The sequence below is a fragment of the Ricinus communis genome, chromosome 10 (assembly GCF_019578655.1).
Source record: "Ricinus communis isolate WT05 ecotype wild-type chromosome 10, ASM1957865v1, whole genome shotgun sequence".
Classification (NCBI taxonomy): domain Eukaryota; kingdom Viridiplantae; phylum Streptophyta; class Magnoliopsida; order Malpighiales; family Euphorbiaceae; genus Ricinus; species Ricinus communis.
The window spans coordinates 6,685,850-6,698,626 of record NC_063265.1 but is presented as its reverse complement, the minus strand read 5'-3'; the positions used below and the strand labels follow the sequence as shown (position 1 = coordinate 6,698,626).

Genomic DNA, 12,777 nt, shown 5'->3' with positions numbered 1-12,777 from the left:
TTACTAAGTGTTTAATATTATATTATTTTTTAAAATTAATAAATACAATATCAACTATTCATTAATTTAAAATAAGTGAGTACATGCACCTTGGATATGCAAAGAATTTTTCTAAATAAAATGGGAAGATTTTAGTAATAGAGAGAGATATACATTACCAACATACATATATTTTCTTTATTATCATCCAATTAAGAAGCAAATGAGAAAAGACAAAAGTAACTCACTTGTAGGGAATTGTTTAATAAAAATAACAGCCGCAATTTGGCTGATGATTTTTTTGCACGAGAGAGGTTAGAAAAATAACTATTAAACTAAAGTTGTCAAGTCTTGATCCCCAAGAAAATGATATGAGGAACAACAAATAAGGTAAATGGGGGCTTTGCCACGTATGCAAAGAATCCACCATAAAGCATGCAATGACATGTCATGCACCATCACAAATTTCACCATCCATATAAAATCATCTTCCATGTCATTTCCTAACGTTCATTTCCTTAATCCCCAAGATAACTATCACCTGCTGCAACGAAAAACAAAGTTGACAACTTCACCCCCCCACAAAAAAGAAAAAAAAAAGGAATTTCGAGTCATTTCTTCTTAAACCCTTTTAACCAGAAAACAAAAACCCTCGAGGAGTTCAAGTTCAGGAAGTAATATGTTGAAACAGAAAAATTCTGAGCAAAAGAAAATTAATCATCTGTTGGTCAATTTTCAAAATTAGTTTGATGAGTGAGTTCAATATCTCTTTCATCTTCAAAGACTGACCGTTTCATTTATTAGTTGCTCTTGTTGATTTGAATTGTTTCGTTAAATACTGTCTGATATTCCTTGAGATTCTTGAAGCAGTTCAAGAAACTTGGTTCTTTCTATTGGTGTGTTGATTTCTCAGATACAATCTTGAAGAACTTGGTCATGAGCGGAATGGGGGATACAAAGAAGGAGAGTTCTTCTTCGGGGATTAGTAGGAAAAGCAAGAAGAACTCGAGAAAGAGTGGCAGCGAATCACTAGAAGATACGGTTACCAAGTGGAAGACGCAAAACCAACTTGATGAATTTCGTAAGCCTCCATCAAAGGGTTCAAGAAAAGGTTGCATGCCAGGAAAAGGCGGCCCGGAGAACCAGAGTTATAGATATAGAGGTGTTAGACAGAGAATTTGGGGTAAATGGGTTGCAGAAATTCGAGAACCTGCAGGAAAGAAGAGCGTCTTAATGAATAATAAAACAGGGAATAGAAATAGACATTGGCTTGGTACATTTTCAACCGCAATTGAAGCAGCTGTTGCTTACGACAATGCAGCAAGAGCTATATATGGTCCTAATGCTATCCTCAATTTTCCTGATTACTCTTCAGAAACATCATCTACTCAGTTTAAAACAACATTAGGTAGCTCCGAGGATGACCATACTGAGAAATCAAGATTGAATCTTTTGTCCACTCTGCAGAAAACCCAATGTTCCGTAGTTCGTGAGTTTAAAGAAGAAAGTGAAAAATTAGGCTCTTCTGGGATCTCTGTTATTGAGGAATCGAATGAGAAACCTGAAAATTCTCAGGTGGCAGAGAGCATTTTAGAGGAGTTTAAAGATAAAGAAAGTATTTTAAAACCTCTTTACAGATATTCTAATGATGCTAAAGTTGAAGAGACATTGCTGGTGAAAAAAATAAATCCAGAATTTGCAGATAACATGAAATATCCTGAAAATTATGGCATTAATGGAAGACATGACTGTTTGCAGGGTAAGACCAAGAATATGAAAGCTGAATTAAGCACTGATTACGAGCATTGTAATGAAGATGAAGTCATGGCGCCCATAATAAAGCATGTAGAGGAAGAAGAAGCAGGAAGAAGAAAGGAATCCAGGCAACTTGGCCTCAGTAATACCAATATGCATGAATCTTTCAATGATTCATCAGGTAGAGACTGTGAGTTAAGAACTGATTATAAGTCTTTTAATGATAGTCAGATACCAATGAAGAGAAAAGTAATAGAGGGAGAATTTCCAGGAATGGGGTCTCAGTTTGAGGCTAGACCTGATGATTTGAGCAATAATTCCATGGATACGGAGTGCTATCGAGAAATTGATTTTAAGCCATCTATACAGATAGGTGAAACCGATCATTCTGCAAGGGAAGTAAAGATGAATTATGGCCATTATCACTTAGCGTCTACAAATTACCAGGAGAGCAACAGGTCAGCTCATCTCACTTTCCAGTGGCAAAATCCTAGAGATGATCAATCAGGCAGCTCAAATCATACAGTAGAAACAATCAGAACTGAGGATATAGATTTCAATTTATTGGGACCTGACTTTAATTGGGGTTCAGTGGAAGAGCTAGGCGGGATCGAGCAATGGTTTCCTGAATTTGGATTCTAGGAAATGTTAGTAGCTTGATGATGGTATGCATTACGTCTGAGGACCATGACCCGGAAAGCAGCGTTTGTTGGGTATTTGACAGAATATGCAAGAAGCTTTAGAGTCGAACGGTGCAGACAATTTTATCTATAAACAATTTTGGGTGAAATCTGTGCTACAATCCTTCTCAAGTGGATTGGCTGATTTCTTATTACGGATGATATATATCATGTCACGGCTCATGATCCTCTGGGGTACAACCTTTGAATTTGTCATTTTGCATCTTTTTTGGTAATACATTTCATATTTCCTCTTCTGTTTTGCTGCTAAATTTAACCATTACTATTTTTGAGGACTGACTAATGCATGTTTGTATAGCATTTGAAGAAGGGCAGCCATTTTTGCACTGTGCTCATTTATTTTGTCCTCCACATTATATATTTACACACCATTAATGGAGTGCGAATATAAATCATCGAGTAATATTTGAAACTACACGGGGTGACGAGTTACCCTGCTGATGTAGCAAAATGAGCAGGCTTAAGATTTCTGAAACTGTAATAGTGAAAAACATAAATAATAGAAATCTGTATCATCTTATAGAAGTAATACCAAAAACAGAGGCCAACTATATCAAGAAATAAACTAGCAATAAAAATGAGTTGCAGAATCTAACTTTGTGCGCCCGTGGAGTTATTTGCAGTTTTGATGTATGGATTTTTGACAATAAACGTAGTTTTATTTTGTTTCTCAGAGGTTAGATTAGGTTGAATGTGAATCAAAACTGCAGTTATAAACTTAATATACCTTTAAAAAGACGCCATTTCATAAAAAAGGTTGTCAAATACATTCATGAATTTTATCAATTAAAGATTAGATTATTTGTTATGAAAACAATTTAAGCTAAAATAATTTTCTAGTATACGATCTGAGATGATGCCTTTTTATTTTTTGTTTACAGAGATGATGCTATTAAATCATAATACAAATGTATTTTCCTAGTCTTTCGTATCACAGAGTAGGGCTGGTTGTAGCCTTTATTTTCAGGAGTCGATGCAATCATTGGTAAGATTATCAGATTCAATTTGATTTGCCCATCAAATTGTTTACGCTTTGCAAATGTATGCATTGATACACTTTGATCTTATTTGGCACATTGATTGTGTTCACTCCTGCAGCACCAGAAACATATTTGTGTTTGACCTACCTTTTCCCTAAACTTCCAAGATGGACACCCACTGATCCCAGAATGCTGCCACCGAATATTACTCCCGCCTGTGTAGTTTAAATTCATGAAGGAATTTATTTAATTTAAAAAATATATAAAAAAATACTTATTAATATAGAAATTTATTTATTTTATTATAATTTAATTTAATTACAACCAATTTCACAGATTTAATTATATAAAACTTTAAACTAATTTTCATTACAATCAAAACACATGTTTTAAATTTGTACATAAATTTTATAAATCTCAAACCAACAGAGAATAAATTTACGAAATGCAAACTACTTCAGATTTCCAGAGCCTGTACACAACGGCAGCAAGTTTATCTCTTAGCAAATAACTGTACTCAAATTGAAGCGTATGGTAATCCCATAAGAAAATACATATATATATATATATATATATATATATATAGAGAGAGAGAGAGAGAGAGAGAGAGAGTAAATAGTTATAGCGATTTACATCTTATCACAGCCAGGAAATAACATGAATTATGTACACTTCTAGCTCTGAGAAGCCTAAGAAGTTCGGATAATCCTTGCTACAATCTGTCATGTTCAACGCTTTGTTCTAGCTAGCCTCCTTTTTGTAAGACGAGCCACATCTTGAATGCAGTCAGGTGTTGGTTGCCCTGTAAGCCACTCTCGCCAAAGAATGCAGCTAGCCTCCGTATCAAAATCAAATTTTTGAATTCAACGAGGATGACGCACGGACAGGTATTAAAAGCTGCTTCTATGACTTTTTAATTTAGCCGATTCTGTGTCCCAGGTCGCTGCCCTCATTTTAGTTATGACCATCCAATCTCACTCACTTTCCTGCTCCACTCTGTCCCAGAGCATTTTCCAGGGCCCAGTTTTTGTGCCCAACCTGAAAGAAACTAAACATTCAACAAAAACTGGGGCAAGGTTGGAACAAAGTGCAGCTCAATGGTATAGCCATGTTTGATTAATTGATTGAAGCACCAATCACCTTAACTAGGATGATGATGATAATATTGGCCATAATGAAGTGATTACTGAGACTTCTAGAGAACCAGAACTATTACCTCCATATTCCAGCCACAACCCGCAAGGTCATAAAGAGGAATAACCCTGTCCAGACTCCAGGAAGCCCATATACAGGAGCAGCCGCAAGTATGAACGCAGACGAGATCAGTCCCACTAGTACCTATGCATTACAAATAACGAGCTGAAAAAGGGAAGAGAACATTGCACTATAAAAGTTGCAAGAAAAGGGATAAGAACAAACCATAGAATAGGCAGCATATCCAAAGTCTGAAACACCATAATAGAGACCATCAAGAACAAATGCAATAGCATTCATTGGTTGAGACCCAGCAACAAACTGCATTTTAGTGTCAAGCTTTATATTAAGCTTCACAACATTATGTATCACGTGCCCATCCAGCAAATCAAAATTAAAAATCATGTGATTCCCATTAGAGGACCCATGATAGAAAATCAACTTCGTTGGACAATATCTTTAGTCACATTCCTCAACCCAGAATGATCTATCAAAGTAATGGCACCGAATAGTGGAGGACACCAAAAAACTTAAATTAAATTCAAGATAACATCAAACAGAATCAAGTAAACAGGCTAACATTTCAACCAAGAAAGAAGCAGTTAATTGCATCAGTAAAACAATGCCATAGCCATAAATTCGGATAATGATGGTGAAATTCATAGGAATCCACTAGGCTGCAACAGACTCTCAGACAAAACTTGAGACACGTATAATAAAAATTGGAAGCAGAATGAATTGCATACACCACTTCTAAGACAAAGAAAAACCACCACTAACAGTGGGAATCCCTTATTTGTTAAATAGATATTGATATAGTATTTTGGAGCATGACATGGTGACTGCAGAAAATCTCCCAGAAATATGTATGGGTGTTAGATTAATGCCCTAAACTTTATCAGATTGACTCTCATTATTGAAATTTCCTTGAACCTGATCACTTCGAAATTAAAGCTCCTGAAGTATTCTATTAGACCATCATTGATAGCTACGGATGCCAACTACTTGCTGCCATGCAGCAAAATGAAACAAAAAATGCTCAGTGCCTACGACTTATAAATGCCACTGCTCTGTGCATTGAGAAGAAATCCCAAATTGGAGGCCCACAAAGGAATTGATGAACTCAACCCCCTTCTCAGAGCCCATCAGCCCATCCTAGCTGTTATCTTTATCATTGATCCCTGTGACAGGAGCCCTCCATTACATGCCAATTTTAGGAGACTAAAGCTACAGTTAATAACATAATAGCTGTTATCTTCCACATCCTAGGGGAAAAGCAATTCCACCACCTGGACTTGAATCTAGACATTCCAAGCATATTGTGTTTCAAACACCCAAGCTCTGGTCTGACTGTAAAGCCGGAATTACAAGCTTTCAAAGAGGGTCCTAAACCTTTTTATGGATCTGAGATGCCTAAACCACGCGAATCCCTATCATACACTAGGAAAAAAAAAGGAGAAAAAAAAAAGAGTAGCTCTGAAAGCACCTTAAAGCAATGAAAAAATGAGCAATCTTAAGGCACCAAACATTAAGCAAAACTTAAAAGCAGGCAGCATAACCTAAAGCATATGGCTTCACTGCAAACATTGGACTATCAGATGAGCAGTGTATGATGTACTAGATCTTTTGTTCTTCTGCGTATTAAATAGGTATGGGTGTTAGATTAATGCCCTAAACTTATCAGATTGACTCTCATTATTGAAATTTCCTTGAACCTGATCATTTCGAAATTAAAGCTCCTGAAGTATTTATTCTATTACACCATCATTGATAGCTACGGATGCCAACTACTTGCCGCCATGCAGCAAAATGAAACAGAAGATGCTCAGTGCCTACGACTTATAAATGCAACTGCTCTGTGCATTGAGAAGAAATCCCAAATTGGAGGCCCACAAAGGAATTGACGAACTCAACCCCCTACTCAGAGCCCACCAGCCCATCCTAGCTTTATCTTTATCATTGATCCCTGTGATAGGAGCCCTCCATTACATGCCAATTTTAGGAGACTAAAGCTACAGTTAATAACATAATAGCTGTTTCTTCCACATCCTAGGGGAAAGCAATTCCACCACCTGAACTTGAATCTAGACATTCCAAGCATATTGTGTTTCAAACACCCAGGCTCTGGCCTGGCCGTAAAGCCAGAATTACAAGCTTTCAAAGAGGGTCATAAACCTTTTCATGGACCTGAGATGCCTAAACCACGCAAATCCCTATAATGCATTAGGGAAAAAAAAGAAAAACAAAAAATGGAAATAAAAGCAGGCAGCATAACCTAAAGCATATGGCTTCACTGCAGACATTGGACTATAAGATGAGCAGTGTATGATGTACCAGATCTTTTGTTCTTCTGAGTATTATTAACTTGCTAAGGCATACTATGGTCATTGCATTAGCAATGGCCAGGGGACCATAACTTCAATTGGGAAGCATTTTAAGAGAACCATGATCCCAATCACCTTTTTCTTTTTCTTTTTTCTTTTCAGTGAGATTTATCTTTGCTTTTTCTCTTCTGTTTTTCATATTTTTAAGTTAACCCTCTAACTTTCATTAGGCAATGTTAATACAATTGTTTTATTATTAACAAATGTTCATCCTTACCAAAGATTTTATGATCTTAGTATCTGTATTTTTATCACTCATTTCTGATTCTATCTTCAGATTAGCAGAGCTAACTTATGACACATATACCCAGCCTTGCCCTCTGCTTCGTCCTTTTAAAATTTCTCCACATGTGCATGTCCTAGATTTGTTAGGAAAAAAAAACTCTCTGAACAGAACATAAGGAATTTGCCAACAAGAAAAGATACTAGTCCTCACCAAAATACCAGACCATGCAATCTCCAGAACTTCTGAATCTGTACTGAACAAGCTAGAAAATGCTCCAAACCCAAGGGATAATATCACACCCAAAGCAATTCCAGTTACTACACCAATCTGTTTGATATCGGGCATTTGCAGAACAGAATTTAATCAGAGAATTTTTGTCAAAAATACTGATCTAAACTGAAAATTGTGCAAAAGTTAGGAGTACCACACACCTGAAGAACTCTGTATATCACTTGACGTGCTTCTTCATAATTTCCTTGAGAAAAACCACTGGCCAGAAGAGCCTGCAAAACTTTATTGAATTATTAACAAATAAGAATAGAACCAAACAATCTTCAAATGGAAAGACTTTACTTTGCCTCAACATACTTCTACATGCAATAGTCTTCCTTCCATGACTACAGGAAAGGCAATCTCCCTAGCATTGTCACCTAATCTTTTTCATATGTCGGACCCTGTCTATCTCCAATTTTCAGTATTTTTTTTTCTCTTGGTTCCAGCTTTGATTCAGGAAATTACTGAGACTACAAATGATGGCCATAGAACATTGCCTCCTTGAGAGCAGAAACATGCCAAAACAAAGAAATAAAGACAGTTGACAGTTGGAGTCACGAGAAAGAAGATCTTGACTTTGCAAATAAATGTGACATAAACAAAACTAATAAGTAATATCCTCTTCTTCCTCAACTATCATGCACTAAGGCAGGCACCATGGAGAAGATATGATTACACAAAAAGAGGAAAATCTTCCTGCTATAATATGCATCTAGCATATCCTTCAGGATGAAAACTGAAATTTGGTAATACGAAATCATATTCTTACATATTTAAGAGAAGCAAAATAACCTTCTAAATCAAAAGATCATTTGGCTTCACAATCATAGCTTCATTTGTATGTCATGCTGCAACTTATGTATGAATCCCAAAATACCAAACTCAGTTATAATATGTCTGAACCATCAAAACTGTCAAACTTAAACCTTTGATTGCACCATGAATTGGAGTTTGCAAGGTGTTTAATCAATCTTTCTTATAGGATTTTGTTACAGACCCAACAATCCACACTGGTTATATAGGGAATTAGATGTGTGTAGAAAAGGTCTTGGGGTTCTTGTCTCTCCATATTGGCCCTCTCCTCACTTGTGTAAAACATGCAGTAAAGATAAATTTCTATACTTTGTACCTGACCAGCTAGAGCTAAAGCATCATTAAGCAATGATACAGCCAACCAAACTTGCATACAAATTTGATGACCAGCCATAGGTATCGGCCCTTCCCTAGCTGCCATGGATGTGGCTAATGTCATGGTTAAAAGCACTGCTATGGTCCTGCCAATAAGGAGACCACCTGCAAAGTTCAAGAGAGCATAATACCGAGTTGATTGAGAAAGTTGGGTTGGAGTAATATATGTTTGCAGATAAAACATTTCCAGCTAAGTTGCAATTACATTTATGAATCCAAAATTAATTGATATGATGACATCTCATCTTCTGCATCATAATGAAACCATACAGTGTCCTTCTATTTACCTTTATACCCTATACTCATCAACAATCAATCTTATCTCCTTCAGTATGCCATATTCTAAATTAATTTGTACAGGCAATTGGCTCAAGATATAATTCAGCTTCCCATGGTTTCATGAAGCAGTAATTTTCAAACAAAATCAAATGGAAACTAGGACTTCTAATGATGCAGACAGGAAATTATAAACCTAGCAAGAAGGTGTACCAGAATTTAGATAGCTGACAACTCTTCTCCCATCAATATTTGGAGAGATCAGTGATACTTTGCCATTCAATTCCCACAGGAGGACAAAAGCAATAAGATATCTGGAGAAAATGAGCATGTGTGAATTGATTGGGAAAAAAAAAATAACCCCAAGTCCCTAAAACAGACACTAACATGCATGAAGGGCACTAATATTCTTAAGTTTACCACATTACTAACTTACTCAGAAGTCACTGTAGCAATTGCAGCACCACCGATGCCAAAACCAAACGTAAATATTAAGATTGGATCCAATATTGCATTGAGTAAGTTGCCAGCACCTGATAATCCAGATAACAACATTATTATATGCATGGCTGAAATATCAAATTCTAGCATATCTTTTGAAATTATATATGCATGGCTACTAGGACCTTCTCTAGCTCTGAATGCAGCATGTCTTTTGAAATTGGTGAAACAATAGCAGTATGTATTTTGAAATGTGTTTATATCTGGCCAAATTTGTACAGATAAGATTAAACAAAGAAAAAAAAAGTGCTGTAGTACTTGCCAATAGCATATAGAGGTGTCTTTGTATCCTTAAATCCACGAAAAGTGCCTTGTGCAGCAAGTGCAATCACAATGGGCGGAGCACCAAAGGCCCTCCAAGTAAGAAAGTTCTCAGCTGGTATTCGCATTGGTGAATCCTATGACATAGTGAATTACACAGAAATTTTCAGATGGCATTCTTTGTCGTTTATAAAACATTTAAAATGCAAGATGTAAGTATATTCCCACCAATTCACAATACAAAAGATGCATGCTTAATGTTGAAGGGAGATGGGGTCTAGGAAGTCATGCTGCATTACTAACACTCTTTTAATAGGTAAATCTATATTTAGTTAAAATTCTCGTTAGAAAAGTAAATCAGCTTATGGCCAACTACTGATACATAAGACGAACTAAACAATACAATTTTAATATGTGTACTAGAAACAAAGTTTGAGCAGTTTCATGGACGGTATAAACACATTGAGCATGGATAAATTGGTTACAAACATAAGTAATAGCCCGTGAGTATGACAACAATATTGAGGCAGCATGCACTGTATGCCACTCCTAACTTAGCCATGAAAGCAACATTTTCAAATGCATAGAACTATATGTGAAGTGCATTATTGGCTCATTTTAATTTTCCATATCCCCAATTAATTTAATAACTCTTGCAAACTATGAACATTCGTAAGTTAAAAAAGAATTTTAAATAAAAAAATCATCAACAAATATTAATTTCATCATAATTGTTCAGTTCAGATAATTATATATATTTATAACGAAAATAATAAATAAGAGTTGGAATAATACTAGACAGTAACACATGAATAGTACTAAATGAGCAAGACGTACAACAGGTATACCCATGATATTCATCAAGAAACCCGAGCCAAAAAAGAGTGCAATGGCTTCAGCAATACCAACACCCGCAGCAAGCGCTAAAGAAGTTGACACAGCTGGAAGGTATGCCTTTCCTTGCTCCTGATTCTCAAAATCTAGATGACAGCCAAAAGTAAAGTTCTCAAACAAACTCTGGCAATATTTAACCAAAAAGAAACCATATGCTAACATAAAGAAATTATTATACCAGAAGTATTATTGGCTTTGGCTTTACTAAGCAATGCCTGCTCTTCAGCAACAAATGAAGTTGTAACATTAAGTAATGGAACATTAAACAATTTTGAAACCAAATTGAATACGGAAACAGATACACCAACTGCCGCCAATTCAACAGCTCCTATAACCAACAACCAAACAAAACAATAATGTTTTAACGAGATTAACAAGCATGCATTCTAATTTAAACTAATTAATAAGTGAAAGAAAATTACCTGTGTGACCAATAAAGGCAGTATCAACCAATGAAGCAATAGGATCAGCAGCAAGAGCAAGTGCTGCAGGTAATGCAATTGACAATATCTCTATACCAATTTCGTCAACCCTAAATCCATCTCTGCAATTAAAACAAAACACAAAAGACCGCTCATTAATTTTTTGAAAAAAAAAAAGAAAAGGAAAGAATTAAACGGAACAGGCAAATTAAAGTTAATTAACAACGTACGCACCTTAAACGGCTAACAAAACGAGAAAATGAATGGAGCAAAGATGAAGTAGAAGGAGTTGGCTCCTGTTCGCGAGAAACTGAGGGTTTCAGCTCCGTTTCAAGCGAAGTGGAAGTGGTGGTTTTTTTATGTGATGATTTAGGCGCAGTAGGTCGCAGACGAACTGAGCATTTAGGGATCGTAATGAGAGATTGGGATTTAGGGAATGTATAATTAGATTGAAAAGAGTGTACAGTTACAAGGTTTTGTGATAATAGAATAGTAGTAACCATGTTTACAGATTCGATTGTTATTCAGATTGTGATTCAGCTGCAAATTCAGTCAATTCCTACTCTAAAATCTACTGGACAAAGCTTTGAAACCATAGATTTATTGGTGCCTTTTCTTTTTTTTTTCCTTCTTCTTTTGCCACAACTATATTAACGGTTAGATTGCGCGGTTTCAGAGACAAAATATCTTCCGAGACATTTGGGCCACGTTTTTCAATTTCATTTTTTATCCTCAGCTTTCGTTTGAGAGTATGAATGTTTCATATGGTTAATAATCCGCCTTGAACCTTATGATATAGGCCTTTTAGTGACCTAGCCTCATACTGAAGGTACCAATGAGCCCAAGCCCAGTTTGTAGGGTTGGACGAAGTCTACCCATCAGAAAACTCTTTCTTGAGTGTTTAAAATTGATAAATAATATTTATTATAGAATTGATTTATCTATATATGATGAAGTCGACATCTCAATGTCCTGTTTCGGATTTTTGGTTTTCCATAAAGGGGTAATTTATGGCTACAGGAGATCTCCGCTTCAGGATCTCTTTCAACAATAGTGGCGTTGGTGCCTTTTTCTTTTTGTTTTTCCTCTTCTTCTTTTTTTTTTCTAATAATTTACATGCACTGAAAGCTCATTTCTAAGAATACAAGGTCATATTCACTAGTTTCTACATTACTTATGATAGGATGAGTTGTTGCAAGAAGTTTCTCAATTCTGACTCTTTACCTACATGTGCTAACTTACTAAAGCCACCATTTTAACAGTTCTTCTTTTCTTTTCTTCTTTTTCTTTTAGTTTATCTTAGACTGGATTCAATTTATAGCTTCTGCTTATTAACTAAAATGGGAAAAATAAAAATAGATTTTGAGTTGCAATAGCAGAATTAGAAATTTAGTTAAGGAAGAGCTAAAGTAAACTTTCACAAGAGTTATAATTGTAATATAAATGCTTAAATGTAAAATAATTAGACGAGGTCTTAAATTGTTAGAGTTATCCCTCGGCCGATGCATGCTTTGGTGCCTTCATATCATGGGATCTTGTATTAGGCCTAATCGTAGAAGGTACATAATTGTATACATAATTAAGTCCAATTTTATATGTTAATTTCACAAAGTGTATGAATGAAATTTGGAAGTTAATTTTCCTTGTTTCATAATTCATAAACTCATAAAAAGGTAATGAAAACAACAAGATAGCCAATAACATTTTCATTCGTCAGTCGTCTCTTATGAGTTCCAACCATCA

General features: G+C 35.6%; 2 protein-coding genes across 4 annotated transcripts; one reads left to right on the top strand and one right to left on the bottom strand.

The window, feature by feature from the left end:
- Window positions 1–211: 211 nt before the first annotated feature.
- LOC8263120 lies at window positions 212–2,671 on the top strand. Its single transcript, XM_048379885.1, has 2 exons — window positions 212–732; window positions 893–2,671. The coding sequence occupies exons 1-2, from the start codon at window positions 729–731 to the stop codon at window positions 2,374–2,376; spliced, it is 1,488 nt and encodes a 495-aa protein (XP_048235842.1). The 5' UTR covers window positions 212–728; the 3' UTR covers window positions 2,377–2,671.
- A 1,181-nt stretch (window positions 2,672–3,852) lies between these two features.
- LOC8263119 (protein DETOXIFICATION 44, chloroplastic) lies at window positions 3,853–12,389 on the bottom strand. 3 transcript variants are annotated; one of them, XM_015723858.3, is made up of 13 exons: window positions 11,269–12,363; window positions 11,035–11,156; window positions 10,791–10,940; window positions 10,556–10,698; window positions 9,720–9,855; window positions 9,393–9,489; window positions 9,170–9,270; window positions 8,622–8,785; window positions 7,651–7,722; window positions 7,430–7,546; window positions 4,835–4,930; window positions 4,632–4,753; window positions 3,853–4,453 (listed from the first exon to the last, which is right to left on the bottom strand). In XM_015723858.3, the coding sequence occupies exons 1-13, from the start codon at window positions 11,535–11,537 to the stop codon at window positions 4,390–4,392; spliced, it is 1,653 nt and encodes a 550-aa protein (XP_015579344.1). In that variant the 5' UTR covers window positions 11,538–12,363; the 3' UTR covers window positions 3,853–4,389. The 3 variants fall into 3 exon arrangements, 2 of the variants coding, with proteins under 2 accessions (XP_015579344.1, XP_025014461.1); XM_025158693.2 differs by lacking the exon at window positions 4,835–4,930 and having other exon boundaries at window positions 11,269–12,368; XR_007214353.1 differs by lacking the exon at window positions 3,853–4,453 and having other exon boundaries at window positions 4,701–4,753; window positions 4,835–5,096; window positions 11,269–12,389.
- Window positions 12,390–12,777: the final 388 nt, after the last annotated feature.